The 27434-nt window shown below is 36.5% G+C and overlaps 7 protein-coding genes across 13 annotated transcripts; 5 read left to right on the top strand and 2 right to left on the bottom strand.

Moving 5' to 3' along the window:
- The first annotated feature begins 748 nt into the window (after positions 1-748).
- On the top strand, positions 749-2124 carry LOC17885129 (40S ribosomal protein S2-4). Its single transcript, XM_006291472.2, has 2 exons — positions 749-1523; positions 1756-2124. The coding sequence occupies exons 1-2, from the start codon at positions 843-845 to the stop codon at positions 1918-1920; spliced, it is 846 nt and encodes a 281-aa protein (XP_006291534.2). The 5' UTR covers positions 749-842; the 3' UTR covers positions 1921-2124.
- Positions 2125-2420: 296 nt separating this feature from the next.
- Positions 2421-3937, top strand: LOC17884978 (zinc finger AN1 and C2H2 domain-containing stress-associated protein 13). Its single transcript, XM_006291711.2, has 2 exons — positions 2421-2820; positions 3129-3937. Exons 1-2 carry the CDS (start codon positions 2722-2724, stop codon positions 3750-3752), a joined length of 723 nt encoding a protein of 240 aa, XP_006291773.1. The 5' UTR covers positions 2421-2721; the 3' UTR covers positions 3753-3937.
- A 2639-nt stretch (positions 3938-6576) lies between these two features.
- LOC17886354 (insulin-degrading enzyme-like 2) lies at positions 6577-13129 on the top strand. 3 transcript variants are annotated; one of them, XM_023782478.1, is made up of 26 exons: positions 6589-6835; positions 6921-6996; positions 7165-7232; positions 7362-7453; positions 7546-7619; positions 7716-7735; positions 7932-7983; positions 8089-8211; positions 8320-8432; positions 8542-8704; positions 8943-9035; positions 9181-9266; positions 9401-9487; positions 9712-9815; positions 10136-10238; positions 10365-10460; positions 10560-10749; positions 10902-10963; positions 11044-11148; positions 11303-11504; positions 11589-11797; positions 11956-12080; positions 12149-12200; positions 12287-12373; positions 12462-12584; positions 12709-13129. In XM_023782478.1, exons 1-26 carry the CDS (start codon positions 6665-6667, stop codon positions 12934-12936), a joined length of 2904 nt encoding a protein of 967 aa, XP_023638246.1. In that variant the 5' UTR covers positions 6589-6664; the 3' UTR covers positions 12937-13129. The 3 variants fall into 3 exon arrangements, with proteins under 3 accessions (XP_023638247.1, XP_023638246.1, XP_006290411.2); XM_006290349.2 differs by having other exon boundaries at positions 7692-7735; XM_023782479.1 differs by lacking the exon at positions 12709-13129 and having other exon boundaries at positions 6577-6835; positions 7692-7735; positions 12189-12200; positions 12462-12560.
- Positions 13130-13506: 377 nt separating this feature from the next.
- LOC17885035 (insulin-degrading enzyme-like 2) lies at positions 13507-19594 on the top strand. Of its 2 annotated transcripts, none has more exons than XM_023783339.1 (26): positions 13507-13689; positions 13791-13866; positions 13949-14016; positions 14155-14246; positions 14360-14433; positions 14504-14547; positions 14736-14787; positions 14896-15018; positions 15132-15244; positions 15345-15507; positions 15705-15797; positions 15950-16035; positions 16135-16221; positions 16293-16396; positions 16606-16708; positions 16806-16901; positions 16991-17180; positions 17340-17401; positions 17486-17590; positions 17691-17892; positions 17981-18189; positions 18374-18498; positions 18578-18629; positions 18719-18805; positions 18909-19031; positions 19165-19594. In XM_023783339.1, the coding sequence occupies exons 1-26, from the start codon at positions 13564-13566 to the stop codon at positions 19408-19410; spliced, it is 2901 nt and encodes a 966-aa protein (XP_023639107.1). In that variant the 5' UTR covers positions 13507-13563; the 3' UTR covers positions 19411-19594. The 2 variants fall into 2 exon arrangements, with proteins under 2 accessions (XP_023639107.1, XP_023639108.1); XM_023783340.1 differs by having other exon boundaries at positions 13646-13689; positions 13756-13866.
- A 442-nt stretch (positions 19595-20036) lies between these two features.
- LOC17885125 lies at positions 20037-20652 on the bottom strand. Its single transcript, XM_006290327.2, has one exon. It carries the CDS (start codon positions 20516-20518, stop codon positions 20255-20257), a length of 264 nt encoding a protein of 87 aa, XP_006290389.1. The 5' UTR covers positions 20519-20652; the 3' UTR covers positions 20037-20254.
- Positions 20653-21871: 1219 nt separating this feature from the next.
- On the bottom strand, positions 21872-24056 carry LOC17886760. 4 transcript variants are annotated; one of them, XM_023783270.1, is made up of 6 exons: positions 23779-24056; positions 23469-23667; positions 22706-23070; positions 22475-22541; positions 22337-22373; positions 21872-22043 (listed from the first exon to the last, which is right to left on the bottom strand). In XM_023783270.1, exons 1-5 carry the CDS (start codon positions 23865-23867, stop codon positions 22365-22367), a joined length of 729 nt encoding a protein of 242 aa, XP_023639038.1. In that variant the 5' UTR covers positions 23868-24056; the 3' UTR covers positions 21872-22043; positions 22337-22364. The 4 variants fall into 4 exon arrangements, with proteins under 4 accessions (XP_023639038.1, XP_006291767.1, XP_023639039.1 ...); XM_006291705.2 differs by lacking the exon at positions 21872-22043 and having other exon boundaries at positions 22061-22373; XM_023783271.1 differs by lacking the exons at positions 21872-22043; positions 22337-22373 and having other exon boundaries at positions 22469-22541.
- A 65-nt stretch (positions 24057-24121) lies between these two features.
- On the top strand, positions 24122-27084 carry LOC17885717 (pentatricopeptide repeat-containing protein At3g57430, chloroplastic). The gene has a single exon (XM_006290524.2). The coding sequence runs from the start codon at positions 24190-24192 to the stop codon at positions 26836-26838; it is 2649 nt and encodes an 882-aa protein (XP_006290586.1). The 5' UTR covers positions 24122-24189; the 3' UTR covers positions 26839-27084.
- Positions 27085-27434: the final 350 nt, after the last annotated feature.

Genomic DNA, 27434 nt, shown 5'->3' with positions numbered 1-27434 from the left:
TTAAAAAATTAAATAAGGTAATATCCTAAAAAAAAAAACTAAGGCAATAGTATTAGATTTGAAAAATTGAATATTGCAATTCCCAATTTTGTCCTCAGTGTGTGTAAACTAAAAACTAAAAAACCAAAGCCACATGCATTTGGTTAAAACGAAGAGGTGTTTGTTTTGTTGTCCCCATCACTAGACCACCTCTCTCTCTCTCTCTCTCTCTGCCACTTCTACTCTCTGGCTGGCCTATTTGAGTCCTCCTCTTTGACTCAATGAACCATAATTTATATATCTTACAAGTTAAATGTGGTAAATCATTCATGACTGTATATGTATAGATTTATTTTTATCCATGAACTCACTAGTAACTATTTTTAGAATTTTTTGTTGTTGTTGTGGTCTTGTCTTTTTATTTGTCTGTAGAGTTTTGGCAGGCGATGTCAATGGTGGGGTTTGTTCATCTTGTTCTATCTCTCTGCATCTTCTTTTTATTTATTTTATATATCACTGTGTCAGGCTCAGCTCAATAATGTTATTCAGCAAAGGAAATTAATATGTATACACAACAAACGAAAAAAATCTCCAATATATTTATGAGAAAAATCAAGAAAATCAAGAAACTAGGGCAATAACTGACAAAAAAGCAGTCCATTCCACGAATCATCTGTTGGGCCTATCTTTATTATTGGGCTCATAAACCCAATTAGCTCATTTGGTCTTCAGTCAAGCAACCCTAATGTTCTCTTGTTCGATTTGTCTCAATATCTAGAATAACAAATTTTTGCCGCCGTTTCTCAAGAACACTGTATCGAATCTCCAGCTATTATTCTAAAGCACAATCGAGCGCATTGACAATGGCGGAACGCGGTGGTGAGCGTAGTGTCGAAGGTGGTGGTGATCGCGGCGGTTTCGGACGAGGATTCGGCGGTCGCGGTGGTGGAAGAGGCGGTCCGAGAGGCCGTGGTCGCCGTGGAGGTCGTGCTCCGGAGGAAGAGAAGTGGGTGCCGGTGACCAAGCTTGGTCGTCTCGTAAAAGATGGTAAGATACAGAAGCTCGAGCAGATCTACCTCCATTCTCTTCCAATCAAGGAGTACCAGATCATAGATTTACTCGTCGGTCCTTCATTGAAAGACGAAGTGATGAACATCATGCCGGTTCAGAAACAAACCAGAGCCGGTCAGAGAACGAGATTCAAGGCCTTCGTCGTTGTCGGAGATAGTAACGGTCACGTCGGATTAGGAGTGAAATGCTCCAAGGAAGTCGCGACGGCGATCAGAGGCGCGATCATTCTGGCGAAATTGTCTGTGATTCCGATTCGGAGAGGTTACTGGGGTAACAAGATCGGGAAGCCGCACACGGTGCCGTGTAAGGTGACCGGGAAATGTGGATCTGTTACCGTGCGTATGGTTCCAGCTCCGAGAGGTTCTGGTATCGTGGCGGCTAGAGTTCCTAAGAAGGTTCTTCAGTTCGCTGGAATTGATGATGTCTTCACTTCTTCCAGAGGATCCACCAAAACTCTCGGAAACTTCGTTAAGGTCTGTACTCTCTTCCTTTTATCCAAATTAAATATTTATCAACAATGGCTATTTTGTTTGATGGACATTTTGATATATTTAACTGAAAACTCTGAAATTAGGCAGAAGTTAACCAACTCTTTACCAATTTCTTGAATTTCATATTGGAGATTACTGTTCCAATGAACTTATTGCTTTGATAGTTCTAAATTCTCTCACTAATGTAATCAGCATGTTTGTTTTATTTGCGCAGGCAACATTTGATTGTCTTCAGAAGACTTACGGATTCCTTACACCGGAATTTTGGAAAGAGACGAGATTTGTTAAATCACCATACCAAGACTTCACTGATATCTTGGCTAACAAGTCTCTTCCTAGCAGCACCAAGATCACCACCGAGGTTGAAGACCAAGTCTAAACTCTAAAGTAATACCACACTCACTCATCTTGGATGAAGCTCAGATTTTGTTCCAAGCTTGGTTTTTTGAATCATATCGGTTATAATGTTTTTTATTTTATTTTGGTTATCTAGATCTTTGTTTGGAAATTTGAATGCGATAATACGAATTTTTCTTTGGTTTCCACAGCACGAAACAATCAAAATGACTCTGAATATTTGATCTTTACTCTTCCTGCACTGAATTGTACATGCGTTGTTATAATAAACAAAACCAAGTTAGTAAGTAGTAAACGAGTAATCTTTCCTTAGTCAGACATTACTTTTTTTTTACTAAAGCGCTTGTTAAGAAGTCTTGGTTAATGGACCTTTCTCCTTATAAAAAGTGACAAGCCCATTTTTGAAATGATGTAGGGCCTTATTAAGCCCAGTATGATTTTTTTTAATTGGTTGGTTTCAGGAATCGAATTTGGTATATATACGGAAAGATTGACTTTGAATAGAAGGAATAACGTTGACTTTTGGGTTTACGATTCTTCCAAATTTCTTCTTCTTCTTCTTCTTCCCGGTTCTGCGAATTTTCTGTTCATCTAAATTCTCGGAATCTGGGTCTGGGGACTATTTATTTTTTTTTTTTTAACTTTTTTTACGGCGTGTCTCTCTTTCGTCGGGAAACTCTAAGGATTTATCTAAATTTTTGTTAATCATCATCTGTCTCTTGCAACATTTTTTTTTGTTTTATTAATTTTTATCAAATCTTCGTCGGAATTATTATAATTGTTTGGTTGTGTATTCTCTGTCGTAAGGAAGCACTCTGTCAAAATGGGAACTCCGGAATTTCCAGATCTGGGTAAACACTGCACCGTCGATTACTGCAAGCAGATCGATTTCTTGCCTTTCACTTGTGATCGATGCCTTCAGGTCCCCCTTTCTCTTTATTGATTCACGATTTGATCAATTCGACCCCAATGTCATTCCTCTGACCCTCTCCCTCGTTTCTAAAATTCTTAATCTCTGGTCAACCAGGATTTTTCATCTATCTATGTTCAATTTCATTTGAATCTGGTTTTTAACTAATTCCCAAGATATTCGATTTTTTCACTGTGATTTGCTTACAATCTGGTCTTTTTAATGTTCATACAATAGTTGATGCTAAATGATTGAAAAGACGAATCAAATATTTGGAGGAAGCTTATCAAAACCTTTTTTTTTTTTTTTAATACTTGAAGGTGTTTTGTCTGGATCATCGTAGCTATATGAAACACGATTGTCCAAAAGGAAACAGAGGAGATGTCACTGTGGTCGTTTGCCCATTATGTGCTAAAGGAGTGAGGTTAAACCCTGACGAAGATCCAAACATCACCTGGGAGAAACATGTTAATTCAGACTGCGATCCATCTAACTACGAAAAAGCTGTGAAGAAGAAGAAATGCCCTGTTCCAAGATGCAGAGAACTCTTGACGTTCTCTAATACTATAAAATGTCGAGATTGCAGCATCGATCATTGTTTGAAACATCGCTTTGGACCTGATCATTGTTGTTCTGGACCCAAGAAGCCTGAATCCAGTTTCTCATTCATGGGTTTTTTGAGTACAAACACAAAAGAACCTCCTGCATCGTCATCTTCGAGTTGGGCTAGTCTTTTTAGCAGACTTGGTAACGATATTAGCCAGAAGTTACAGTTTTCGAGTGGCAGCGATGGTAGTTCAGAGAAAACGCAGGAGAGGAACGGAAAGCAGAATTGTGGCAAAGTTACGGTTGATGTTTGTCCAAAATGTAGCAGAGGGTTTCGTGATCCCAAGGATCTACTGAAGCATATCGATAAGGATCATCGTGGCACTTCTAAAGCTTAGAAAAGGATGTGAACTGGTTTCATATTTGTGATTGTATCATTCTTTGTAACAGCTATGTAAAAAAATTCATATTCTTTGACCTCGGTTTGGTTTTCCTGGTCTAGAAGATATTGCAACCTGTAATGAAATTGGATGCAAATTGTTTTTTGTGGATTTTTTTCTTAACGTCGGAATTAATTTGGTTACTGATTCCAATATTTATAGTTATAAATCTATATTTCTCCCAGGTGGTTATTTAAAATATTTTTTTTTGGATAATAACTAAGTTAAAATAAAATTAGTATAATTATCGTAAACAGCATCAAAATGAGGCTTTTTTCTACAAAAATTACTTATATTTAAATGAAAAAATCACTCAAAAATACTAAAACTAAACTTGCATCATTCAAAACTAAACCATAAACACTAAACCTAACCCATAATCTCTAATTCTAAAATAGTTAGTCTAGTCCAACTAGTTTAACTTTTGAAAAGCAATTATTATGTTTGTGGTATTTTAACCAAAAATTTTGATGATATTTTTGGAACGTAAAACTAATAAATTTTGAAAATATGATATTTGGAGGAATTTTAAATAAAGTAATCTAAAAATATTTCAAAGTTAGTATTTTTATTTTATTTTCCAAGCAAATAAAATTGAATTGCTTGAACTGGAAATGCCACATGGGATGTTGAACCCTTTTGTATCTGCATTTTTTTTTGTCGACCCCCTTTTATATCTGCATATAGAGTCCGAGACAACAAAACCGAAGGTAAAAATATCGTATTTTGTGATAAATTATAAAATGTGTATCAAATAAACTAAAAAAAAAGAAATGAATAAAATGGTTTTACCCTTCCTATACTATATTCGAATTCATGAACCCCTTAACAAATCCAACCGGGACATAGCCGTTGATGGGATGCTGATTTGATTTTAGTTTACTCGGTTTATAAAATAAAGTAACTTTTTATTATTCTGTAGGAATGATAACCTTTCCATGACAATAAATAAATACACTACATAAAAGATTAAAAGGTTTTTCTTACCAAAAGAAAAGATTAAAAGGTTTTTGCTAAAAAAAAAAAAACTAAATTATCTATGTATACTTTTGCCCTTCAGAAAATGCTAACGTAAGCCATACAACCAGTTTAGAGTGTTAACATGAGCCTGGTTTGTTTTTCTAATCAACTCTTTAGTCAATTTTTTTTTTCTTTCGTCCTAAAAAAACAATTGGCTCTTTTGGAAAACATATGAAGAGGACTAATACATTGCTTAGAGTAATGATTAGAGTTGGAGTGCAGCGATCGACATTATCAATCCTCGTATTATATAATATTTTTTTTTATTTTATTGTTCTCATCATTGATTATCAACCAAGAAGAGAAAAATATGGTTATTTAATATCTTGAGGATTTGTTTTCAATTTTTATCGGCATTAATCAAAAATTTTAGTTAGTGTTTTTTTTTTCCGAAGAAGTCATGATTAATGATCATCTATGAGAGATCTTGATGTTCTCTCATATTCAAACCATTTCAAATCCTAAATGGTTTGATACCGAAATTAATGATCAGCTATGTTTGAACATGCAGCCATTTTAATATATTTAACTCATCAATTTCAAAACTTATGACATCCACATATAATTGATCATGTGATTGGACATATGATTCTTCTTATATAAAGCACCTTCCATTACTAACTACATAATAAATAATAGAATCTTTTAATAAATACTACTAAAAAAATCAGTTACTACCTAATAAATAATATAAATTTTTAATAAATACTACTTAAAAAGAGTTTTGTTTTTTAATATTATATTTTTACAACAAAGCTATTAGTGGCATTTTTTAGAAAATTAAACAGATAGTTATTTTTAAGATTTTTTATTAAGTGTGGTAATTAAAAAAATTTCTCATAAGCAATGTGTGGAATTTGGGCATTTTATATTTTATCATTACTAAATTCTTAAATGCTAAATTCAAAACTGCGCCATTGGACACTAAAACTATCTTCAAGCGTCACATGTTTTGGAATTTTGCCTTACCATGTCATACAAGTTTAATTCCCTTGAGCTATCCACTTCTCGAAACATTTCAAGCAAAAGTTGTGCTCACATGGTATCTACTACACACAAGTACAATAAATCCTTAAATACTAATCATCATTTTCAATTAGCTATTCTACTAATCAAGCTTAACAACACCCAATACAACTATAAATATCAGACTAATTTCAAATAACAATAGTATGATACTTCAAAAATACTAATCATCCTTGTTAAGAACACATAAATTAGCGTTTCTACTCTTAATCACAAAATTCAACAAGTCATCTACACAAATAACGAGATTCAGCAAGTCATTACCACAAATCACAATTCACAAGTATATAATATATAGATTTGAACTACCGGAACGGCGGAATCTTGTGATTGGGAGTAGTGTATCTTGATGTTGAATATTATCTTGATGTTGATGGAATATAGTGTATCAATGTAATTATACAATGAAAATCATAGCGAACTATTCTTTAGATTTTAAAACAACATGTTTATACTAGTTTAAACACTTTACAACAAATCAACGGCGGCTGGGGGATCATTATATTAATCATCAAATGGCATTGACCACGTGTGCCAGGTTTTGTTGATGTTACCGCCGTTGGATCTGTATTAATTATGGATAGAAGAAGAGAACACCGTTGATATAAATATTCAGACGCAGACTCAAGCCACACTGGATAAAAAGTTCTTCGCAGACGCTGGAGATATATTACGAGCGAAGACTTGACTATCTCAGCGTTGACGTGAGGAGACACACACCGGTCGTACGTAGACTCTACCACACTAGATAATTTAGACTCAGCTGAGCTCCCATTGTTCTTGCTTTCTTCCTCTCTCTATATTCTTAGAAAAATAAAAGGACGATGGACATTCATAAGAGTCAAATTCATCGAACGGAGATGGCGGTTGGAACGGTGGCGTCTGGTGAATGTGGCGATATACTGAAGGCACGTACCGACAAGAGAGAGTATCGTAGGATTGTACTCAAAAATTCGCTCGAGGTGTTGTTAATCAGCGACCCAGAGACTGACAAGGTAAGCTCTCGATTCACTGTTTGTTAATATTGGTGCTAAAGGAGTAGCTGAAGAAGATGTCTATTTTTGCGTGCTTGCCTTCTAGTGTGCTGCTTCAATGAACGTTAGCGTCGGCTCGTTCTCTGACCCGGAAGGATTGGAAGGCCTAGCTCATTTCCTTGGTACTCTTTTTTTTCGTTCTTTCCTTTTAATGGTTCCTTTCATAATTCTAGCAGGAATCAATCACTGATCTGGTTCTATTCTGTAGACTGAAGTCGATTTTAGTGTTGAGTTTGATGGTGATATTGAATAACTTCTGATTTTATGCTGCTTTTTTTTTTATTGCCCAGAACATATGCTATTTTATGCAAGTGAGAAATACCCAGAGGAAGATAGTTATTCCAAGTACATTACAGAGGTAACCTTCTTCTCTGTCTCTGTATAATAACCCTGCTCATAATTGATGTTCTAGTATCGGTCTCCTCTTTTTTACTTTAAGGGAAAAGATAAAATTGGAGTGTGCTTATTCGAATTTATTTGTTTTTAGCATGGAGGGAGCACAAATGCGTATACATCCACTGAAGATACAAACTACCATTTCGATATCAACACAGATTCTTTTGATGAGGCTCTGGACAGGTAGACTTGCATTTGATTTTCTCTTCTCCTTACTAATGCTATTTGATTTGCCTTTTGAAAAATTCGTTACTATGCTGTTATTGCCTAACCAGGTTCGCACAGTTCTTTATCAAGCCATTGATGTCTGCTGATGCTACCATGAGGGAAATCAAGGCTGTCGACTCTGGTTAGCTTTTGACTTTCTTTATAACTTCCCTGTTGATATTTATTAATATAACAAGTTCTCTCTCTCATCCAGAGCATCAGAAAAATTTGTTGTCAGATTCTTGGCGTTTGAGCCAGGTATTGACCCCTTCTCTCAATAACAAACACAGAACTATATCTATCTATTTTGTTATTGGCACTGAAGAATGCATTTCACTGATTTTCCTCTCAACTTGTACTACTTATATCTAATCCCCTCATCTATATTTGACAGCCCACAAGTCTGTTGATGTGTGTGTAGCATCTAACTTGAGTTTTGTCTTCCTTTTTTCAGTTACAGAAGCATCTAAGTAGAGAAGACCATCCATATCACAAATTTAACACAGGTTTATGTTCTACTTATTCTTAACTGGTATTGTTATGCATAAGAAACGTCAGTGGTCCTTCCCAACTTTTTTTTATCCTACTTAGAAAGTCATAATCTTGCATAGGGAATATGGATACTCTTCATGCACGACCGGAAGCAAAGGGAGTCAATACAAGAAGTGAACTAACTAAATTTTATGACGAACACTATTCTGCCAACATCATGCATCTGGTTGTTTATGGCAAGGGTAGGTTTTGGAGCTACCCATACTCAAATTTTATTTTATCTTCTTCAGAAAACAAAATTATATAGTATGTATAACATTTATACATCGCTTTGCTCTGCATGTCTTCAGAAAACCTTGATAAAACTCAAGGTCTAGTGGAAGAGTTGTTCGAGGATGTTCGAAATACCAACAAGGGTATTCCTAGATTTCCTGGTCAGCCGTGTACTCTAGACCATTTGCAGGTTTTTGTCCTTTATTTTAGCTTTAGCATTTACAGGAAACGAAGATAAATTCATGCTAGAACGTTTCTGAGGTAGTATATTCTGTGGTGATGGTTTTCATTGGTTTTAGGTTCTTGTGAAGGTTGTTCCAATTATGCAGGGTCACGAGCTTAGTGTTATATGGCCTGTGACTCCTAGTATCTATCATTATGAAGAGGCACCATGCAGGTATATTGGTGATCTAATTGGTCATGAAGGTGAAGGAAGTTTGTTTCATGCCTTAAAAATCTTGGGTAGGTTTTATTTAGGGCTAAATTAATAAACTCTTGAGCATACTCTATCTTAAAGAGGTAACAAATTGCAAAGTAGGCTTCAGATCTCTTATTTTTGTTTTCAAACTTATATCTTAATTTTCTTAATAGATAAGCTGTCGTTGATAATAGTGACGAGATGTTAAAGATTATTTTTCCTCTGTATTAGTTTTGAAGGTGTTTCTTGCTTGATCTGAACTCTCCTTGTTTTTATCCGCAGGTTGGGCAACAGGGCTGTATGCTGGCGAAGCAGACTGGAGTATGGAATATTCTTTCTTCAATGTTTCGATTGATCTTACTGATGCTGGTCATGGTGGGTTTCTGTATTCTTCTTTGTTTTATGTTATTCTGACCACAGAAGCTCGCAACAATCTTTCTTATGTTAAATATATGGTATAAGTTTGCTTGATGTTTAGTCAGTACCTGATATTATCTGGATTTGGTCAATTGGTATTCAGAGCATATGCAAGATATTTTAGGGTTGTTGTTCAAACAAATTAAAGTCTTACAACAGTCTGGTGTTTCCGAGTGGATTTTTGATGAGGTATTGGTATTATTAAGCTGTATGATCTATTTTTCCACCTTTGATGTTATTGTCTGATTTTAATCTGGCCAGTATTCCTAGTGATCATGTTTCTTAAAGAGCTTACATCTGATATTGTTGTTTTCTTGTTGAAGCTCTCAGCTATATGTGAAGCAGAATTTCATTATCAAGCCAAAATAGACCCAATTTCTTATGCAGTGGATATTTCATCGAACATGACGGTAAGAATATTCTTCAACAGTTCAATCAACTTCTCATATTTTTGCCTATCTTTTAAAGCTTCTTAAATACCTACTTTTGCCATTTGTAGACGTGGTCTTTACTATGAACAAAAAGTAGAATAGATGCTTACGTCTTACAGTCTCATCAACCATTAGTAGATCACCTATATGAAGTTTGTTTGTATTTCTATAATCTTCCGTGTGCTTTTGCAATTATCCTTCAGATATACCCAGCCAAGCATTGGCTGGTTGGCTCATCGCTGCCTTCAAAATTTAATCCAGCTATTGTACAAAAAGTTCTTGATGAGCTTTCTCCCAATAATGTTCGGTAAGTCTTTGTTTTGCCTTGCTGCCTACTATTCTCTAAAAGTCTTATAAAATCATAGGTTTTCACCAAACAAATTTTGTTTCAATATCTTATTTATTCTGAAAAGGTTGAAGACTTGTTAAATGTTTTTATTGCTATCGACCGTATGATATCTTTCTATGTAAAATTTTCAGTAGATTTTTGGCCGTTTACTTTAAGAAGCCCTCAGTCCGCAATGTGTCATGTTCACAAATTACATATAGTATAAGTATTGAAATCCTGACTGCTCACGGCCTATTAAGCTCGTTGTGTCGCAGAATCTAATGCCATTATGTTTGTAGAATATTTTGGGAATCAAATAAATTTGAAGAAAAAACTGACAAGGTTGAGCCATGGTATAACACTGCTTATTCTCTTGAGAAGATAACCAAATTCACCATTCAGGTTGGCTTTTGATGTAATATTTTCCTAAAGATCCTTCCTCTGCTCAAATTTATATTCTGTTCAGTTAATATTTTTCTCTTACTCTGGAAGAAGTTCAATTTCGATTTGTGCTTTAACAAATTACAGGAGTGGGTGCAGTCTGCCCCTGATGTAAACCTGCTTCAGCCAACACCTAATGTCTTCATTCCTACAGATTTTTCATTAAAGGATTTTAAGGATAAGGTTCAGTTCCATAACGTTAGTTACCATTTACAACTGTCTTGTAGAGTGTATAATGTATGAAGCAGTAATCTTATGTCAGGTAATTAAATTCTGGAACAGGACATCTTTCCTGTTTTATTGAGAAAGACATCATTTTCAAGATTGTGGTATAAGCCTGATACAAAGTTCTTCAAACCAAAGGCATATGTTAAGATGGATTTCAACTGCCCCCTTGCAGTCAGCTCTCCAGACGCTGCAGTTCTTTCAAATATTTTTGTTTGGTTGCTGGTGGACTATTTGAATGAATATGGTAAGATTTGATAGACAGACTTCATTCTGTCATTTCTCTTACAAGTACGGCTTTCTCTTGATATTAATCAAGAACATTGTATGGTAAATATGTGGAACGAACGCACGAAAATTATATTGTAGTTCTCATCAATATTTACTTCGATGTCGCAGCTTATTATGCTCAAACGGCTGGTCTTGACTATGGATTAAGTCTTTCAGACAATGGTTTTGAGGTGGGTTTGTACATTCTGACGTTTCCTTGTGAATTTTTCTCAATAAATTTCATCTTTGACTTACAGTTTCTCATTTCCAGCTCTCTCTTGTTGGCTTTAATCACAAATTGATGATCTTGTTGGAAGCTGTCATTCAGAAGATGGTAAAATTCGAAGTTAAACCTGACAGGTTTTCTGTTATCAAGGTAACCTTGTTAGTAGATTTCCTTTCTCTTTTTAAATTACCACGACTCTCCTTTTTAAGGTCTGTATGTGGTAAGATATTGTCAGCTTCCTCCCTACATCCAGTAACCATGTGACCGATGTACCGAATCCATGTTTTCTGCTTCCCTATCCTAGGAAACAGTCACAAAGGCATACCAAAATAACAAATTCCAACAACCATATGAACAAGCAACGTATTATTGCTCACTAGTATTACAAGATAATCTTTGGCCTTGGACAGAGGAACTTGATGCTCTTTCTCATTTGGAACCTGAAGACTTGGCTAAGTTCGTTCCAGTGTTATTATCAAGGACATTTGTTGAGTGCTATATAGCAGGTATAACATTATCCCTGCTGTATGATTGTATTTGGTCCATAATCAGTTTCCTTTTCTTATAGAGGTTGTGGTGTCTTATTTCAGGAAATGTTGAGAAGGACGAAGCTGAGTCAATGGTCCAGCATATTGAAGATGTTCTTTTTAACGATCCAAAACCTATTTGTCGTCCGTTATTTCCGTCCCAGTTCCTGACAAGTAGGGTTACAGAGCTCAGAAGAGGAATGAGATACTTTTACCATCATGAAGGTTCAAACTCCAGTGATGAAAATTCTGCTCTAGTGCATTATATTCAGGTATAATTGTGACACGATTAGTAGATTATAGATAACCATCAAACTAAGTGGCATCATCGACAAGTTTTCTACATGTCTTAGAAAGATTTTCTTGTAGATCTTGGTACTTAGACTCCTTATGAGTTTTTTTTTCTTCTTCTTATTGACATTCATAACAGGTTCATCAAGATGAATTTTCCATGAATAGTAAACTTCAGCTTTTCGAGCTAATTGCAAAGCAAGCCACATTCCACCAGCTTAGAACGATTGAGCAACTTGGCTACATCACTTCACTTTCTCTGAGGTACATAGGAGTCTCTCTTGATATTTACTGAGTTATGTTTGATGCATAACCACTTTTCTGCAACACAGCAACGATTCTGGCGTCTATGGTGTTCTGTTCATTATCCAGTCTTCAGTTAAGGTACCAACTTGCATTGCCTCTTTACCACTCAAACTTTGTAGAGTTAATGCAGGTCTATTTAATTGCGTTGAGTTTGTCGTTAATAGGGTCCTGGACATATTGATTCGAGGGTTGAGTGTCTACTCAAGGACCTTGAGAGTAAACTTTACAATATGAGCGATGAAGAATTCAAGGTAAGATGACACAAGCAGATACTATAGATGGTATTTTCTGTACTTGAGACAAACATTGATGTACTAATTGACATGAACTTCTCCTCAGAGCAATGTAACAACTTTGATAGACATGAAGCTCGAAAAAGACAAGAATTTGGATGAGGAATCCTGGTTTTACTGGGCAGAGATTCAAAGTGGGACACTCAAATTCAACCGCATGGATGCAGAGGTAATCTCTTCCTTTCCAACTTCTTAGCAATATTAAGAACCTTGTATTTTCATGACGAGTCTTATACGAACAAGTTTTAATACAAGCGATGTATCGATTAAGTTGGGGTTTGCTTTATGGTTAGGTGGCTGCACTGAGAGAGCTAAAGAAGGAAGAATTGATAGATTTCTTTAATGAATACATAAAGGTTGAAGCACCAAAGAAGAAATCGCTGAGCATATGTGTATACGGAAACCAGCATTTGAAGGAAATGGTATCTGACAAAGAGAAAACCCGATCACCACTCGTAGAAATCGAAGACATTGTTGGTTTCAGAAAGTCTCAACCTCTTTACGGGTCGTTGAAACTTTGAGGAGGTACCTAACTCTTTTGGTAGAGATATACAACAAACAGACATGTCATATTTAAATAGCTAACATGTAGATACAAAGTCATGGAATAATATAGTAATAAAGATGAAACTTAACTGGTGTCATATAGACAAAATAACAAAATTATGTGATGAAAATTGATGACAAAGTTATTCAATATAAGTATTTATAGCATATTCATTTTTCATGGTAATAAAATTCAACTACTCTTTATAAGGTCCCTATTATATAAACTTTTAACAAAAATAAAATAAAAGTAAGCAACGATGGATAGACTCTAACCAACCACACAGTGGATAATGACACTACTAAACTAGAGACAAAAGGAAAGACGTTGAACATAACATAATACTAAAAGCTAGGGAAGACCCAGCCTAGTGAAGGAAGAAACAATCACAAGTAATCGCCGTTGGATCTTTATACTTTGGGTTAACATACACCGTTGATACATAATTAGTGAGACGTAGACTGTAGCAGACATTTAGATATTACTTGTTCTCGGAAATAAAAAGAGAAAGACGTTAGACAGACCATTCATAAGAGCGAAGAAAGACTAATAGTAAAAAGTCTACAACTAAGTACAACTATCACAAAGTAATCGGGAGGTGATGGCCACGGCGACGGCGGCGGATGGAGAGATACTCAAGGCACGCACTGACGAGAGAGAGTATCGGAAGATTGTACTTAAGAATTCGCTGCAAGTGTTGTTGATCAGCGATCCAGAGACTGACAAGGTATGCTCTCGACGATTCAACCATGTTTTCTGCTTTTACCGATACACTAACGAAACAAAAGTCTAGAGATTAATTTTGTATCGGTGCTCTCTTTATCTTAGTGTGCTGCTTCGATGAACGTTAGCGTTGGATCTTTCTCCGACCCTGAAGGCTTGGAAGGCTTAGCTCATTTCCTTGGTACTCTTCTTTTATCTTCTTCTAAGATTTAGTTTACAGGAGAGACGAGAGTCACTTATTTTTAACTTTTCGGTGGAATCAGAGCATATGCTATTTTATGCAAGTGAAAAATTCCCTGAGGAAAATGGTTTGTTCAAGTTTGTCACTGAGGTAATCTTCTTCTCCTGTTCTGGACTACAAACTTGAGTACATAAACTGATGTTACCTCTTGCATCCATGCAATTTAAATCAAGAGACTAGGAAGAGAACAAAAAACTGGACTGCTCTGTTTTTTTTTTTTTTCTGTAGCATGGAGGGAGCTCAAATGCTTATACAGCCATCGAAAATACAAACTACCATTTCAATGTCCACACAGATTCTTTTGACGAAGCTTTGGACAGGTCGACTTGCTTTTTTTCTCTCTCTGTCTCGCTTACTCGCTAATAATGTAATCTGATCATCTGCCTTTTCACAGTGTCGGATTATTTTTTTCTGTGATTGTCTGTCTAACCAGGTTTGCACAGTTCTTTATCACACCACTGATGTCTGCTGATGCCACCATGAGAGAGATCATGGCTGTCGACTCTGGTTAGCTTTTCAATCTCTTGATACCTCTCCTGTTGAATTTTGTTAATCTAACATGTTCTTTCTCATCCAGAGCATCAGAAAAACTTGTTGTCTGATTCTAGGCGTATGCGCCAGGTATTTTCCCTATCTCTCAAGAAAAGTTATAGGGTTTAACTGTATTACATCTATCTATTTCGTTATCAACACCTTTGAACGTGTACTAGTTATCTCTAAGCCCCTGCATATTTGACAAGCCACAAGTCCTGTGTTGATGTGTATTTAGCATCTCAATTGAGTTTTGTCTTCCTTTTTCGTTGGCACAGCTACAAAAGCATTTAAGTAGGGAAGACCATCCATATCACAAATTTGGCTCAGGTTCATGTTCGACCTATTCTTAATTGGTGTTGGCTGTTGTCCATAGGAAAAGTCTATGGTCGTTCCCTATTTTTTCTCTCCCGCTAAGAAAGTGATAATTTTGCTTAGGTAATATGGATACTCTTCATGTTCAGCCCGAAACAAAAGGATTAGATATAAGGAGAGAGCTGATTAAATTCTATGATGAACACTATTCTGCCAACATCATGAATCTGGTTGTTTATGGAAAGGGTAGGTTTTGGAGCTAACACACCACTCTAATCTCTTTTAATTTCAGAAAACATAAGAATAGTATATATCATATATAAAATTTTATACATCTTAATTGCTCTGGATCTCTTCAGAAAACCTTGATAAAACTCAAGGTCTAGTGGAAGAGTTATTCCAGGACATTCGAAACACTGACAAGAGTATTCCAAGATTTCCTGGTCAGCCGTGTACTCTAGACCATTTGCAGGTTTTTGCTCCTTATTTCAGTTATTGTATTTTTATACTGGATGAAGATAAATTCATGCTAAAATGTTGCTAAGGTGGTATTTTTTTCCCATTGGTCTTAGGTTCTTGTGAAGGCTGTTCCCACAAGGCAGGGTCACGAACTTACTGTTTCATGGCCTGTAACTCCTAGCATACATCATTATGAAGAAGCACCATGCAAGTACATTTCTCGCCTAATTGGTCATGAAGGCGAAGGAAGTTTGTTTCATGCCTTCAAAATATTGGGTAGGTTTTCTTTGGGCCAAAGTGAAAGTTTTGAAATGTTATTCTAGTCTTCAGTTAGCTCTCTCTTTCTGGCTTGTTTAGTTAACATAAGCTGCTCAATTGCTTGTTTACATAATTTTTGTGATACAGACCTTTGTATCAGCAAGCAGTTTTGCATTTAGTAATCTCTTGCCTTATGTTTATTAATACTTCCACAGGTTGGGCAACGAGACTGCATGCGGGTGAAACAGGGTGGACTATGGAGTATTCGTTCTTCAATGTTACGATTGCTCTTACTGATGCTGGCCATGGTGGGTTTCTGTATTCTTTCGTGTTTTTTTATAATATTCTACAGAAGCTTGTAACTATCTTTTTTTTGTCTGTTGAAAAGATGGTTTCAGTGTCTTCATGTTTTAGTCAGTACTTGACATTTTCTGGATTTGTTTCTTTACTTGGTATACAGAACATATGCAAGATATTTTAGGATTGTTGTTCAGACACATTAATCTTGTACAACAGTCTGGTATTTCCCAATGGATTTTCGATGAGGTATTGGTATTATTAAGCTGTACAAATTCTATGACTTCTGTATTCCTATTGATGCAGTGTTCTTATAGAGCTTGATATCTCTGTTATTGTTGCTAATAGCTCTCAGCTATCTGTGAGGCAGAGTTTCACTATCAAGCCAAAACACAGCCAATGTCTTATGCAATAAATATTTCATCGAAAATGACGGTAATAGTATTTTTCAGCTGTCCAATCTACTTATCATACCTTTCCTGTCATTTAATCCAATTATGCTTCAGATGTACCCAACCAAACATTGGCTGGTAGGATCATCACTGCCTTGGAAATTTAATCCAGCTAGTGTGGAAAAGGTTCTCAATGAGCTTTCTCCCAAAAATGTTCGGTAAGTCTATGTTCCTGGAATGCCTTGCTGCCTAGTATTATTTAAATGCCTTATAAACCAAGCTAAAATTGTATTTGTCTCATTTATTCTGAGGACGGTGCTAAATATTTCCATTGCTATCAAGCCATATGATCTCTAATTTAAGTAGTTCAAGCATTGAAATGCTGACGAAATGCTGACTACTCATGGCTAGATGTTATATTTTGTAGAATCTTTTGGGCATCATATAAATTTGAAGGACAAACTGACAAGGTTGAGCCATGGTATAACACTGCTTATTCTCTTGAGAAGATAACCAAATTCACCATTCAGGTTGGCTTTTGATGTATTAATTTTCTAAATATCCATTCAATATTTTTCTATTACTCTGGAGGAAGTTCAGTTTTGGTTTGTGCTTAACAATTTACAGGAGTGGGTGCAGTCTGCTCCTGAAGTAAAGCTGCAGCTACCAACACCAAATGTCTACATTCCTACGGACTTTTCATTAAAGGATGTTAAGGATAAGGTTCAGTTCCATCACTCTAGCTACAATTTACAATTGTCTTTTTATAATAATGTAAGGAGCAGTGTCACAAAATCAATGATCTGGAACAGGACATCTTTCCTGTTTTGTTGAGAAAGACAACATTCTCAAGATTGTGGTATAAGCCTGATACAAAGTTCTTAAGACCAAAGGCATATATTAAGATGGATTTCAACTGCCCCCTTGCACTCAGCTCTCCGGACGCTGTAGTTCTTTCAAATATTTTTGTTCGGCTGCTGGAGGACTATTTGAATGAATACGGTAAGATTTGATTTTGATAGACCTCTTATGCTTTAGATTGCATTTGACATATGTTGTAATGAAGAGGGAAGTAAAACTAGAGTAAGGTGATAAGCCTGTTTAGTTTGTTATTACATCAAGAAAACTACTGTTTCATCAATCTATAGTTCTATGTTTCAGCTTATTATGCTCATATTGCTGGTCTTCGCTATGGGCTAAGTCTTTCGGACAATGGTTTTGAGGTACGTTTGAACAAGGATGCTGACGTTTCCTTGTGCATTTTGCTCAATAAATTTCATGTGTGACTAACAGTTTCTCATTTCCAGCTCTATCTTGTTGGCTTTAATCACAAATTGAGGATCTTGCTGGAAGCTATCATTCAAAAGATGGCAAAATTCGAAGTTAAACCTGATAGGTTTTCTGTTATCAAGGTAACCTTATTAGTAGATCTTATCCAATAGGCGCACTGTACCAGATTTGTTGAATAATCCTCCATGTTTTCATGCTTCCTTATGGTTTATATATACATAGGAAACTGTCACAAAGTTATACAAAAACAAGAAATTCCGAAAACCATATGAACAAGCAATGAGTTACTGCTCAATGGTATTACAAGATCACTCTTGGCCTTGGACAGAGAAACTAGATGCTCTTTCTTGTCTGGAAGCTCAAGACTTGGCGAACTTTGTTCCAATGTTGTTATCGAGGACATTTGTTGAGTGCTATATAGCAGGTCTCAACAATATTTGCTTTCTGGTCCTTCTTTCTTTCTCTGTTCGTCGTTGTAGTATGTCAGTGAAATAATTAGAAACTCGTTTCAGGAAATGTTGAGAAGAGCGAAGCTGAGTCAATGGTCCAGCATATTGAAGATGTTCTCTTTAATGACCCAAAACCTATCTGTCGTCCTCTACTTCCATCCCAGTTCCTGACAAGCAGAGTTGTAGAGCTCGGAACAGGGGTGAAATACTTGTACCATCAAGAAGGCTCAAACCCCAACGATGAAAACTCTGCTCTAGTGCATTACATTCAGGTATATTTGCGACAAGATTAGTAGATCTTTTATTGGTCTCATCAACCAGTTTTTGCATGTCTTATAAACCTTTTCTTGTAGATCTTGGTACTTAGACAGTTAGACTCATCGTGAGTGTACAAAAGGTTTCTTCTTGTAGAGCTTGGTTTTATTGCTAACATGAATTTTTGTTTGCCAAGAACAGGTTCATCAAGATGAGTTTTCCATGAATATAAAACTTCAGCTTTTTAAACTTGTTGCAAAGCAAGCCACTTTTCACCAGCTTAGGACAGTCGAGCAACTTGGTTACGTCACTTCTCTTTCTCAAAGGTACATAAGTATTTATCATACGTTTGAATGCTCCTGAGTTCTCGCTGATACCATAAATAATTATGTTTCTGTGACACAGAAACTACTCTGGTGTCTATGGGTTACAGTTCCTTATTCAGTCTTCCGTAAAGGTACCAAACTGTCTTGCCTCTCTGCCACTCGGACTTTGCATAACCCAATCTAGTTAATGCATTGATCTCCTTGAGTTTGTTGTTAATAGGGTCCTGGACATATTGATTCAAGGGTCGAGTCACTAGTCAAGGATCTTGAGAGTAAACTTTTCAAGATGAGCGATGAGGAATTTAAGGTGAGAAGGCCCAACGAGATATTATTATATTTTGCTGGAACTAATTAAACATTGTGGTGCAAAGAGACATTCCCACTAACTGACATGACTTGCTCCTCCTCAGAGCAACGTAACAGCTTTGATAGACATGAAGCTTGAAAAACCCAAGAACTTGAACGAGGAATCCTGGTTTTATTGGGGAGAGATTCAAAGAGGGACGCTTAAGTTCAACCGCAAAGATGCAGAGGTTAATAGACAAAACACTTATCGCCAACTTATTTATTCCTAGCAATCTCTGAATTAAGAACCTTCTCGGATAGCGAGACTTCTTCAAAGATATGTTAACACAAGCTAAAGTTGGGGTTTGTTGTGTAAATCAGGTGGCTGCACTGAGAGAGCTAAAGAAGGCAGAATTGATAGATTACTTTAACGAATACATAAAGGTTGACGCACCAAAGAAGAAATCGCTGAGCATATGTGTATATGGCAACCAGCATTTGAAGGAAATGGCATCTGACAAAGAGAAAACCCGATTACCACTCGTAGAAATCGAAGACATTGTTGGTTTCAGAAAGTCTCAACCTCTTTACGGTTCGTTGAAAGGATGTAGCCAGCTGAAACTGTGATGAGATACCAATTCTTTTCAAGAATACACACACACCAAAAAAAAAACACTCATACCAAAATATGACATCTTATACTTGAAAACAGAGTTTATAGCTATTGTCGAGCAAAGGCAAGAATGAAACTTTACCTACCGAATCATTTTGTTGAAATCAATTAATCCAATATGCCACTACCTCATGCTTATTTATTCTTTCACTTTGACCTACTGCAAGATACAGTTGTTGAACATTGTGGAATTGTGGAGGATCTTTAATAATTTTCTAGCAAATCGCATTTGTTAAATCCACAATTGGGACAGCGAAGATGTTGTTTACACTCTTGTCCAAAATCGGCGGAATCATTGTTTTAATCTCCAGAATATCCGGATGTGGTTCAATTCAACGAATGATGATACAAGTTTGATATGTTCTTAAGAATCCCACAATATATAATAATATACTTTCACATATACTAAATTGCAACTAAAATTAGAATAATTTGGCTTTAATCTCAAGTTGAAGTATTTAATATCCCCCAAAGGGTTAATAAAAAGTCTTCCGACCATAAATAAATTTAGAGGTTAAACCAAAGATGCGGCAACCTAATACGACCGACCGAACAGAGTCAACCAAAAAAAGCAATTGAATACAAGAAAATGAATGAAATCAATTTATCATCAAAATCAAATTATCCCCAGAAAATTTTGGAATCTGGAGATGATTGAATAGTATCACAAATCCTCTCTCAAGAATATATATAGTTTTCTCAATAATAATTATTAAAAAAAAAAAACAACAACCAAACGCTCATGAAATCTCTCTCCCACACCAATGTTTTTGTTGTTCTAAAAATAAATGAATAGATTCAAACAACAGAGAATAGCAAGAGATCCCTGGCGTCATCATAATGAGAAGATTTGACACCGCAACCAACACCAGAAGCTCCGGATCCGGTCGAATCTTGACCCGAACCCAAAACCCCACCACCTACGATTAAATCTTTGACTCCGTGCTGGTGATGTCCGTCGGACGGAGGATGGTAATAGAGACGAGCCGTCTGAGGACAGTGTGAATGAAACCTCGCCGCGATTCTCACACCGACGTCCAGCATCTCCGTGTATTTCCCCATTTCCTTGAAGAATCTATCGTTTCGTTTCTTCTCCTGTAATTTTTTTTCTTTTTCCTGCTCTTCTTTCTCTTTCCTCGTGAAGAGAGAGAGAGAGAACGACGGAGACGATGATGAGAGTTTTGCAAGTCGCGTTCAATTTATAGGAGGTAGGAATAAAAGGTGAACGAGTCTCCGCTTTTCTCCTTCCTAAGGGTTTTAATATTGCTCCCTTTTATTTTATTCTATTTTGTATTTGCCCCTTATCTCTATTTTAATTGCATTAATCTCCTTGTAATCTTACCACCATAACTCAATAGTTTATGAAAATTTATTATTATATAAATCTGTAATATAGATATGTAATAATTTGTGCCAGATGGAGACTAAATTATGGTAAGAAAGTGCAATTTATTAAAACGTTTAGGGATTGAATCTTTATTTATAAGAGTATAGGGTCGAAATTAGGTGAAACTAAAAAACTAATTCTTAGCTGTAAATTAAACGTTTTTTTAGTACAAGGAAGGGAATCAGTTTAGCGTTTCTTCTCAGTTTCCTTTTCATTTCTTTTTCTATTTTCTTGATTAATAAATTTATTTCACGTTTCCATATTGAAAAAATTTATATCCGCGTCAGTGTGGGTCGTCACTAATACCAAACAGTCGCCGCGTATTTTTGACTGCGGCAATACCGCAGAAGGCGCTTGAAAAGTAAGCGTTTACTTTAAGCAATATTTCTCTCGATGGATGGACGGACAATATCATCGACTCTTTTGGACTTTGTTTTAAAACCTTTTGGACTTTTTAAATTGTAACGTACGAAAATTTTAATGTTTGAAACTCATTTTTTCTTACATCTTAGATATTTCAAACTTAATTACATCATATGACACGTTCCATTATGAGCTTACATTTGTCATAACAAAAATTCACAATTGTCACCTCACTTGATTCATATATACGTCAGGTAGCTTTTATAATTTGTATCAGTTTTAGTGTTTTACAATCTAAAATCCTTTACTAGTATATTTGTATTTTGTAATATATACGGATATACTTTTACATCCTTAATATAATTTTAACCCTTATTTAATATGCTTAAATATGATATATCTAAAAACTTTGATTGAACTACTTTTTAACAGCACTTTAATTAAACTATATATGAGAACAATTAAAGTAAAAATATTCCCTAATATTGATATAAATGTGTAAATTTTATATATTCAATGACTAAAATATACATAAGCAAACAACCATGATGTTAATCATGTTATACATCATGCACCGAAATTAGTAGACAATGATACATTAAAATTTGATTATTTTACCCTATTTCTTTCATTATTTTGATTAATCCGATATTAGTATTATTCATTATTTCTCTATCCCCTTAGTAAGATATCTATATATACATTTCCAAAATCACGTATTAGATTAGTAACTATATATAAGGTTTCATCAACCCATATTCTTTAGAGACATTCTCTAAAATACCACCATTTTTGTTTTGAACTTTTAACAGCTCAAAAGAAAACCAAGGGTGAGGCCTTTTAACAAAAAAAAAAAAAAAAAAAAACCAAGGGTGAGATTTACACAAGCAAACAACCATGATGTTATTTATAAGTTTATAAACCTCAGTTCTATATTTTATAGTTGTTTCAGTTATTTCTCTGCATATCTAACAGACCCACCTCTTCTATAGAGCGACCGTTTAAGACCATATACATATCTAGCTATATATGTTATATATTCCGGTTATAGTTTTTGCTTTCCTAATCCATATCAGGATCACATCAAACTGTATAACACTAAATCGTGGGAATGGGGGTATAAGCTTTACCTGCCTCCGGCATTAGTGTCTTAAGTTTTCATGCAATCTACAGAAAGTAAAGAGGCAAAGATCAATGTAAACTACCTTGCAGAAATTGTTAGAATTTTAGTATATCACAATGAAGGATATGAAAGTTGAATTTCATACCTTGTAAATAAACGGATCAATTCTTCCTCCTGTGCCGAACCTCTTCACTTCCTTCATCTTCAATAACCTGAACCACCAATATATAAAGTTCATAAGGTTGCGATGATTTGATCACTACTATAAGTCTATAGCTATCTTCTATCAATCCTCGCATGCATAAGAGGCTTGAAACCTGAACCTTGTATAAAACGTATAACAAGTGTGTGTGTGTGAGAGATAACTAGAGTATACATTCTGAGAGCTTTACTGGTATCTGGACTGTCACCGAGAATCTGACGGATATGAACTTCAGAAGAAGATTCCGAGGAAAGAAACTCCAAGATATCTCTGGCTCTACGGCGAATAGAACTTGACCTGCTGCTACTTTCTTTCATCTTCTTCCTTTCTCCTCTTAGCTTCTCATTGCTTTTCTGATCCCCGATTTTGATTCTGCTTTCTATGCTGGAAACCTCGCTTGAACCAGTTGAAAGACACGATTCATCTTTGGAATCAACAGAGGATGTCGAGAGAAGATCACACGCAGGATTCATCACCGAATGTGTTGGCTTAGAACTGAAGGATCCCCAGATCACCTGAGATCGGCGTTTTCTCGCTGTCTGCATAATTCAGGCAAGTAAAATCAAATTTCACACCCTACGTACTCAAAGTTTTGTTCTCTGAAATATATGTTTCTTACTAAAATTAGAGCATCACAACAACATGGAATTCGAAATTTCAAATTCCAGAAATGATCTGTATCTGGTAAAATAAGCAGTAATTCAGAATAGTAAGAACAGAATTAGGAGATTTAAGAGCTAGCCATTATCATTCAGGTGGAGAACGAAGCATTAACAACCTAGCTCAAATGGAAGATATCAACATATGAAATCCAGAAGTTTCTAATCAATCAAATTCCTCAGTAGTTAGAATATGTTTAGAACCAATTCAGATCCAGAGAGCAACCATAACGAGCACTCTGAAACAGAGAAGTGATGAAGATTGAAGAGTTTCGCACCTTGAAATTCACGAGTTGAAACGGATCTCCAGTATAATTGATTATGAATCCACGATCTTCAACCTTCCCAAACGAACCATCGCTGGACAAAGCCGAACCACAAGATCTCGATCCGCTAGACCCAAACATCAAGCTCAGGTTCGAGCTTCCTTCGTCACACCACTTCCTCACATAGCTCGATTCCTCTACAGATTCCGACCTAATAATCACCCAAAACGATAATCTTAACCAAACGAGGAAGATAACACAGATCTGAAACCGCGAACCTCACAATTAGCACAGAAATTGAAAACGATTGTGTTATGCGAACCTCGTAGGAGAGAAGAACACAGGTCCATAAGAAAGGTGAAGAAGAGATGAAGCAACCGCTTTCTCCATCGGTGAAGGATAGTCCGCCATGTCTGAGTTTTTCTTCCGAATGAAGCTTTCTCTGAGCTTCTCTAATGGCGCGATGATCTGATTTTGTTTGATTTTTGAATTCCTCTTTATCTCTCTACCCCTCTCTTTCTCACTCGTCCTCTGTTATATAACAGGGAATAAAACGGAATGATGATTTGATGAGCCCATATATTAGGCCCATTAAAGGCCTTATGGTCCATTCAATCCTCTATCTCCTTCCTCGTCATCGTCTTCCTCGCTTCGTCGACGCATACTGTAAATTAAAAATCTCCACGAAGCTCGGTTTGATATACTTAACTGGGCATTTCTGAGGAATATCTTGATGTCATGTACACTTGCCTTCACTTTTTCTATCCCGTTTCCTTCTCAACCGGTTCCATTTTCCCGCCATAACCCTCCCTATCTTCTTCGCGCCACATCAACCTCTGCAACAATAGCCGTTGATGGCGTACCTTCGAAACTTATCTCTCAATCACGATCTCCGGAGTGGTGGATTGATTCCCTCCGGTCGAAAGTTCGAGCCAGTTTGCTCCGTGAAGCTGTTTTGACTTACATTGACATGATTGTTTTGGGTATTAAACCCGATAAATTTGCGTTCCCTGCTTTGTTGAAGGCGGTTGCGGATCTTCAGGATATGGATTTGGGGAAACAGATTCATGCTCATGTTTATAAGTTTGGGTACGGTGTGGATTCTGTGACTGTGGCTAATACCCTTGTAAATTTGTATAGAAAGTGTGGAGATTTTGGTGCTGTCTATAAGGTGTTCGATAGAATCTCCGAGAGAAACCAGGTCTCTTGGAATTCTTTGATTTCTTCTTTGTGTAGTTTTGAGAAATGGGAAATGGCGTTAGAAGCGTTTCGGTGTATGTTGGATGAAAATGTGGAGCCTAGTTCATTTACCTTGGTGAGTGTGGCTCTCGCTTGCTCTAATGTGCCTATGCCCGAGGGATTAAGACTAGGTAAGCAGGTTCACGCCTATAGTTTGAGAAAGGGTGAACTGAATTCGTTTATTATCAACACATTGGTGGCTATGTATGGTAAACTGGGAAAATTAGCATCTTCCAAAAGCTTGCTTGGATCTTTTGAAGGTCGTGACTTGGTCACATGGAACACTTTGTTGAGCTCGTTATGTCAGAACGAGCAGTTTCTTGAAGCATTGGAGTATTTGCGCGAAATGGTCCTCAAAGGTGTTGAACCAGATGGCTTCACTATTTCAAGTGTTCTTCCTGTTTGTTCACACTTGGAGATGCTTCGCACAGGGAAAGAATTGCATGCCTATGCTTTAAAAAATGGATCATTGGATGAAAATTCTTTTGTTGGTAGTGCTTTGGTTGACATGTATTGCAATTGCAAGCGAGTGTTGAGTGCCCGTCGAGTATTTGATGGAATGTTTGATAGAAAGATTGGTCTTTGGAATGCTATGATCACTGGGTATGCCCAGAACGAGCATGACGTGGAAGCATTGTTGCTGTTTATTGAAATGGAACAAAGTGCTGGGCTTCTGGCTAACACAACCACAATGGCAGGTGTTGTTCCTGCGTGTGTCCGTTCTGATGCTTTCTCTAAAAAGGAAGCTATACATGGATTTGTTGTGAAAAGAGGTTTAGATAGAGACAGGTTTGTGAAGAATGCACTGATGGATATGTATTCTAGGCTGGGAAAGATTGATATCGCCAAACAAATATTCAGTAAAATGGAAGATAGAGATTTAGTTACATGGAACACAATGATTACGGGTTATGTATTCTTAGAACGCCATGAGGATGCGCTTCTTGTGCTACACAAAATGCAAAACCTTGAAAGGAAAGCGAGCGAGGGAGCTATTCGAGTTGGTCTGAAACCTAATTCCATCACTCTGATGACAATCCTCCCCAGTTGTGCTGCACTATCAGCATTAGCAAAAGGAAAAGAAATACATGCTTATGCCATCAAGAACAATTTGGCGACTGATGTGGCTGTAGGTAGCGCTATAGTTGACATGTATGCAAAATGTGGATGCCTACACATGTCGAGAAAAGTATTTGATCAGATTCCATTTAGAAATGTTATTACTTGGAATGTAATTATAATGGCTTACGGGATGCACGGAAACGGGCAAGACGCCATAGATCTGCTAAGAATGATGATGGTTCAGGGAGCTAAACCAAACGAGGTTACATTCATCTCAGTATTTGCAGCTTGTAGCCACTCAGGCATGGTGGATGAAGGATTAAGGATATTCTACAATATGAAAAACAACTACGGGGTTGAACCTAGCTCAGATCATTATGCATGTGTTGTAGATTTGCTTGGAAGGGCTGGCAGAGTTAAAGAAGCATATCAGCTCATGAACATGATGCCTCTTGATTTCGACAAAGCTGGAGCTTGGAGTAGCCTCCTTGGTGCTTGTCGGATTCACAATAATCTAGAAATTGGAGAAGTTGTTGCTCAGAATCTAATTCAATTGGAACCAAAGGTAGCTAGTCACTATGTTCTACTAGCCAATATATATTCATCAGCAGGCCACTGGGATAAAGCAACAGAGGTAAGGAGAAAAATGAAAGAGCAAGGCGTGAGAAAAGAACCTGGATGTAGTTGGATTGAGCATGGTGATGAAGTACATAAATTTGTAGCCGGTGACTCATCTCACCCGCAGAGTGAAAAGCTCCATGGATATCTCGAGACCTTGTGGGAGAAAATGAGAGAAGAAGGATATGTACCTGATACATCTTGTGTGCTTCACAATGTAGAAGAAGATGAAAAAGAGGTTTTGCTTTGTGGACACAGTGAGAAGCTAGCAATTGCCTTTGGAATACTTAACACATCGCCGGGTACAATTATTAGGGTGGCTAAAAACCTCAGGGTTTGTAATGACTGTCATCTTGCAACAAAGTTTATCTCAAAGATTGTTGACAGAGAAATCATTTTGAGAGATGTTAGGAGGTTTCATCATTTCAAGAATGGAATTTGCTCCTGCGGAGACTATTGGTAAAAGAAAAGCTGCACAGAGATGTCCCTTCTTTCTTCATTGTATATCTTGTAAGTGTTATATTTGTATAATACACAGTTGAAACTTCTTCACTGCATTTGAGGGAAAAGCACCAACGAATGCTGCAGAGTAAGAGACACTAACCAAAGTGTAGTCGGCTAAAGTATACACACTTTGTTTTGTTTCACATTGGAGGCTAAAGTTACTATCTTTGGCTTGCCCAGATAATATCACTATTCGATAATGAAATCAATCAAGCAAATGAGCTGTGTTTATCTGAGTTCTTGATAGAGAAAACAAGAACTCAAAACACATTGAGACATCACTACAAATCCTATTGACCACATGATTTTTGATAAACTTATTTCAGGGGGTAAACGTGGGAAAGTTAATCAAATGTTTAGGGATATTCTTATGTGGACATTAGACCATCCTGAACCTTCAAATTTGATGATAATCGCTCAAACCATCTCAGAAGACAAGATGATCCGCAGAGTTCTTGGCGCTTTGAAATCGAGAGATTACAATGTTCTCCTAGTAAAGCCTGATATACTCTCATTAGAATTGCCACTTCCTCCTTCTGTACGCTCAGTATGGTA

The sequence above is a fragment of the Capsella rubella genome, unplaced genomic scaffold (assembly GCF_000375325.1).
Source record: "Capsella rubella cultivar Monte Gargano unplaced genomic scaffold, Caprub1_0 scaffold_5, whole genome shotgun sequence".
Lineage (NCBI taxonomy): Eukaryota > Viridiplantae > Streptophyta > Magnoliopsida > Brassicales > Brassicaceae > Capsella > Capsella rubella.
Note: the sequence above shows the minus strand (reverse complement) of the source record. Positions and strands in the feature narration are given on the sequence as shown.

Bases quoted from the DNA above. Each gene is read 5' to 3' on its own strand.
- LOC17885129 (XM_006291472.2), top strand. From the start codon at position 843: ATGGCGGAACGCGGTGGTGAGCGTAGTGTCGAAGGTGGTGGTGATCGC. The intron at 1,524-1,755 runs GTCTGTACTCTC...TTATTTGCGCAG, and splicing joins CTCTCGGAAACTTCGTTAAG to GCAACATTTGATTGTCTTCA.
- LOC17884978 (XM_006291711.2), top strand. From the start codon at position 2,722: ATGGGAACTCCGGAATTTCCAGATCTGGGTAAACACTGCACCGTCGAT. The intron at 2,821-3,128 runs GTCCCCCTTTCT...TAATACTTGAAG, and splicing joins CTTGTGATCGATGCCTTCAG to GTGTTTTGTCTGGATCATCG.
- LOC17886354 (XM_006290349.2), top strand. From the start codon at position 6,665: ATGGACATTCATAAGAGTCAAATTCATCGAACGGAGATGGCGGTTGGA. The intron at 7,736-7,931 runs GTATTGACCCCT...TCCTTTTTTCAG, and splicing joins ATTCTTGGCGTTTGAGCCAG to TTACAGAAGCATCTAAGTAG. The intron at 11,505-11,588 runs GTATAACATTAT...GTCTTATTTCAG, and splicing joins TGTTGAGTGCTATATAGCAG to GAAATGTTGAGAAGGACGAA.
- LOC17885035 (XM_023783339.1), top strand. From the start codon at position 13,564: ATGGCCACGGCGACGGCGGCGGATGGAGAGATACTCAAGGCACGCACT. The intron at 14,247-14,359 runs GTCGACTTGCTT...CTGTCTAACCAG, and splicing joins TTTGACGAAGCTTTGGACAG to GTTTGCACAGTTCTTTATCA. The intron at 17,181-17,339 runs GTAAGATTTGAT...TCTATGTTTCAG, and splicing joins GGACTATTTGAATGAATACG to CTTATTATGCTCATATTGCT.
- LOC17885125 (XM_006290327.2), bottom strand. From the start codon at position 20,518: ATGGGGAAATACACGGAGATGCTGGACGTCGGTGTGAGAATCGCGGCG.
- LOC17886760 (XM_023783270.1), bottom strand. From the start codon at position 23,867: ATGGCGGACTATCCTTCACCGATGGAGAAAGCGGTTGCTTCATCTCTT. The intron at 23,668-23,778 runs GTTCGCATAACA...GGTGATTATTAG, and splicing joins GTGTTCTTCTCTCCTACGAG to GTCGGAATCTGTAGAGGAAT. The intron at 23,071-23,468 runs GTGCGAAACTCT...TGAATTATGCAG, and splicing joins TTCAACTCGTGAATTTCAAG to ACAGCGAGAAAACGCCGATC.
- LOC17885717 (XM_006290524.2), top strand. From the start codon at position 24,190: ATGTCATGTACACTTGCCTTCACTTTTTCTATCCCGTTTCCTTCTCAA.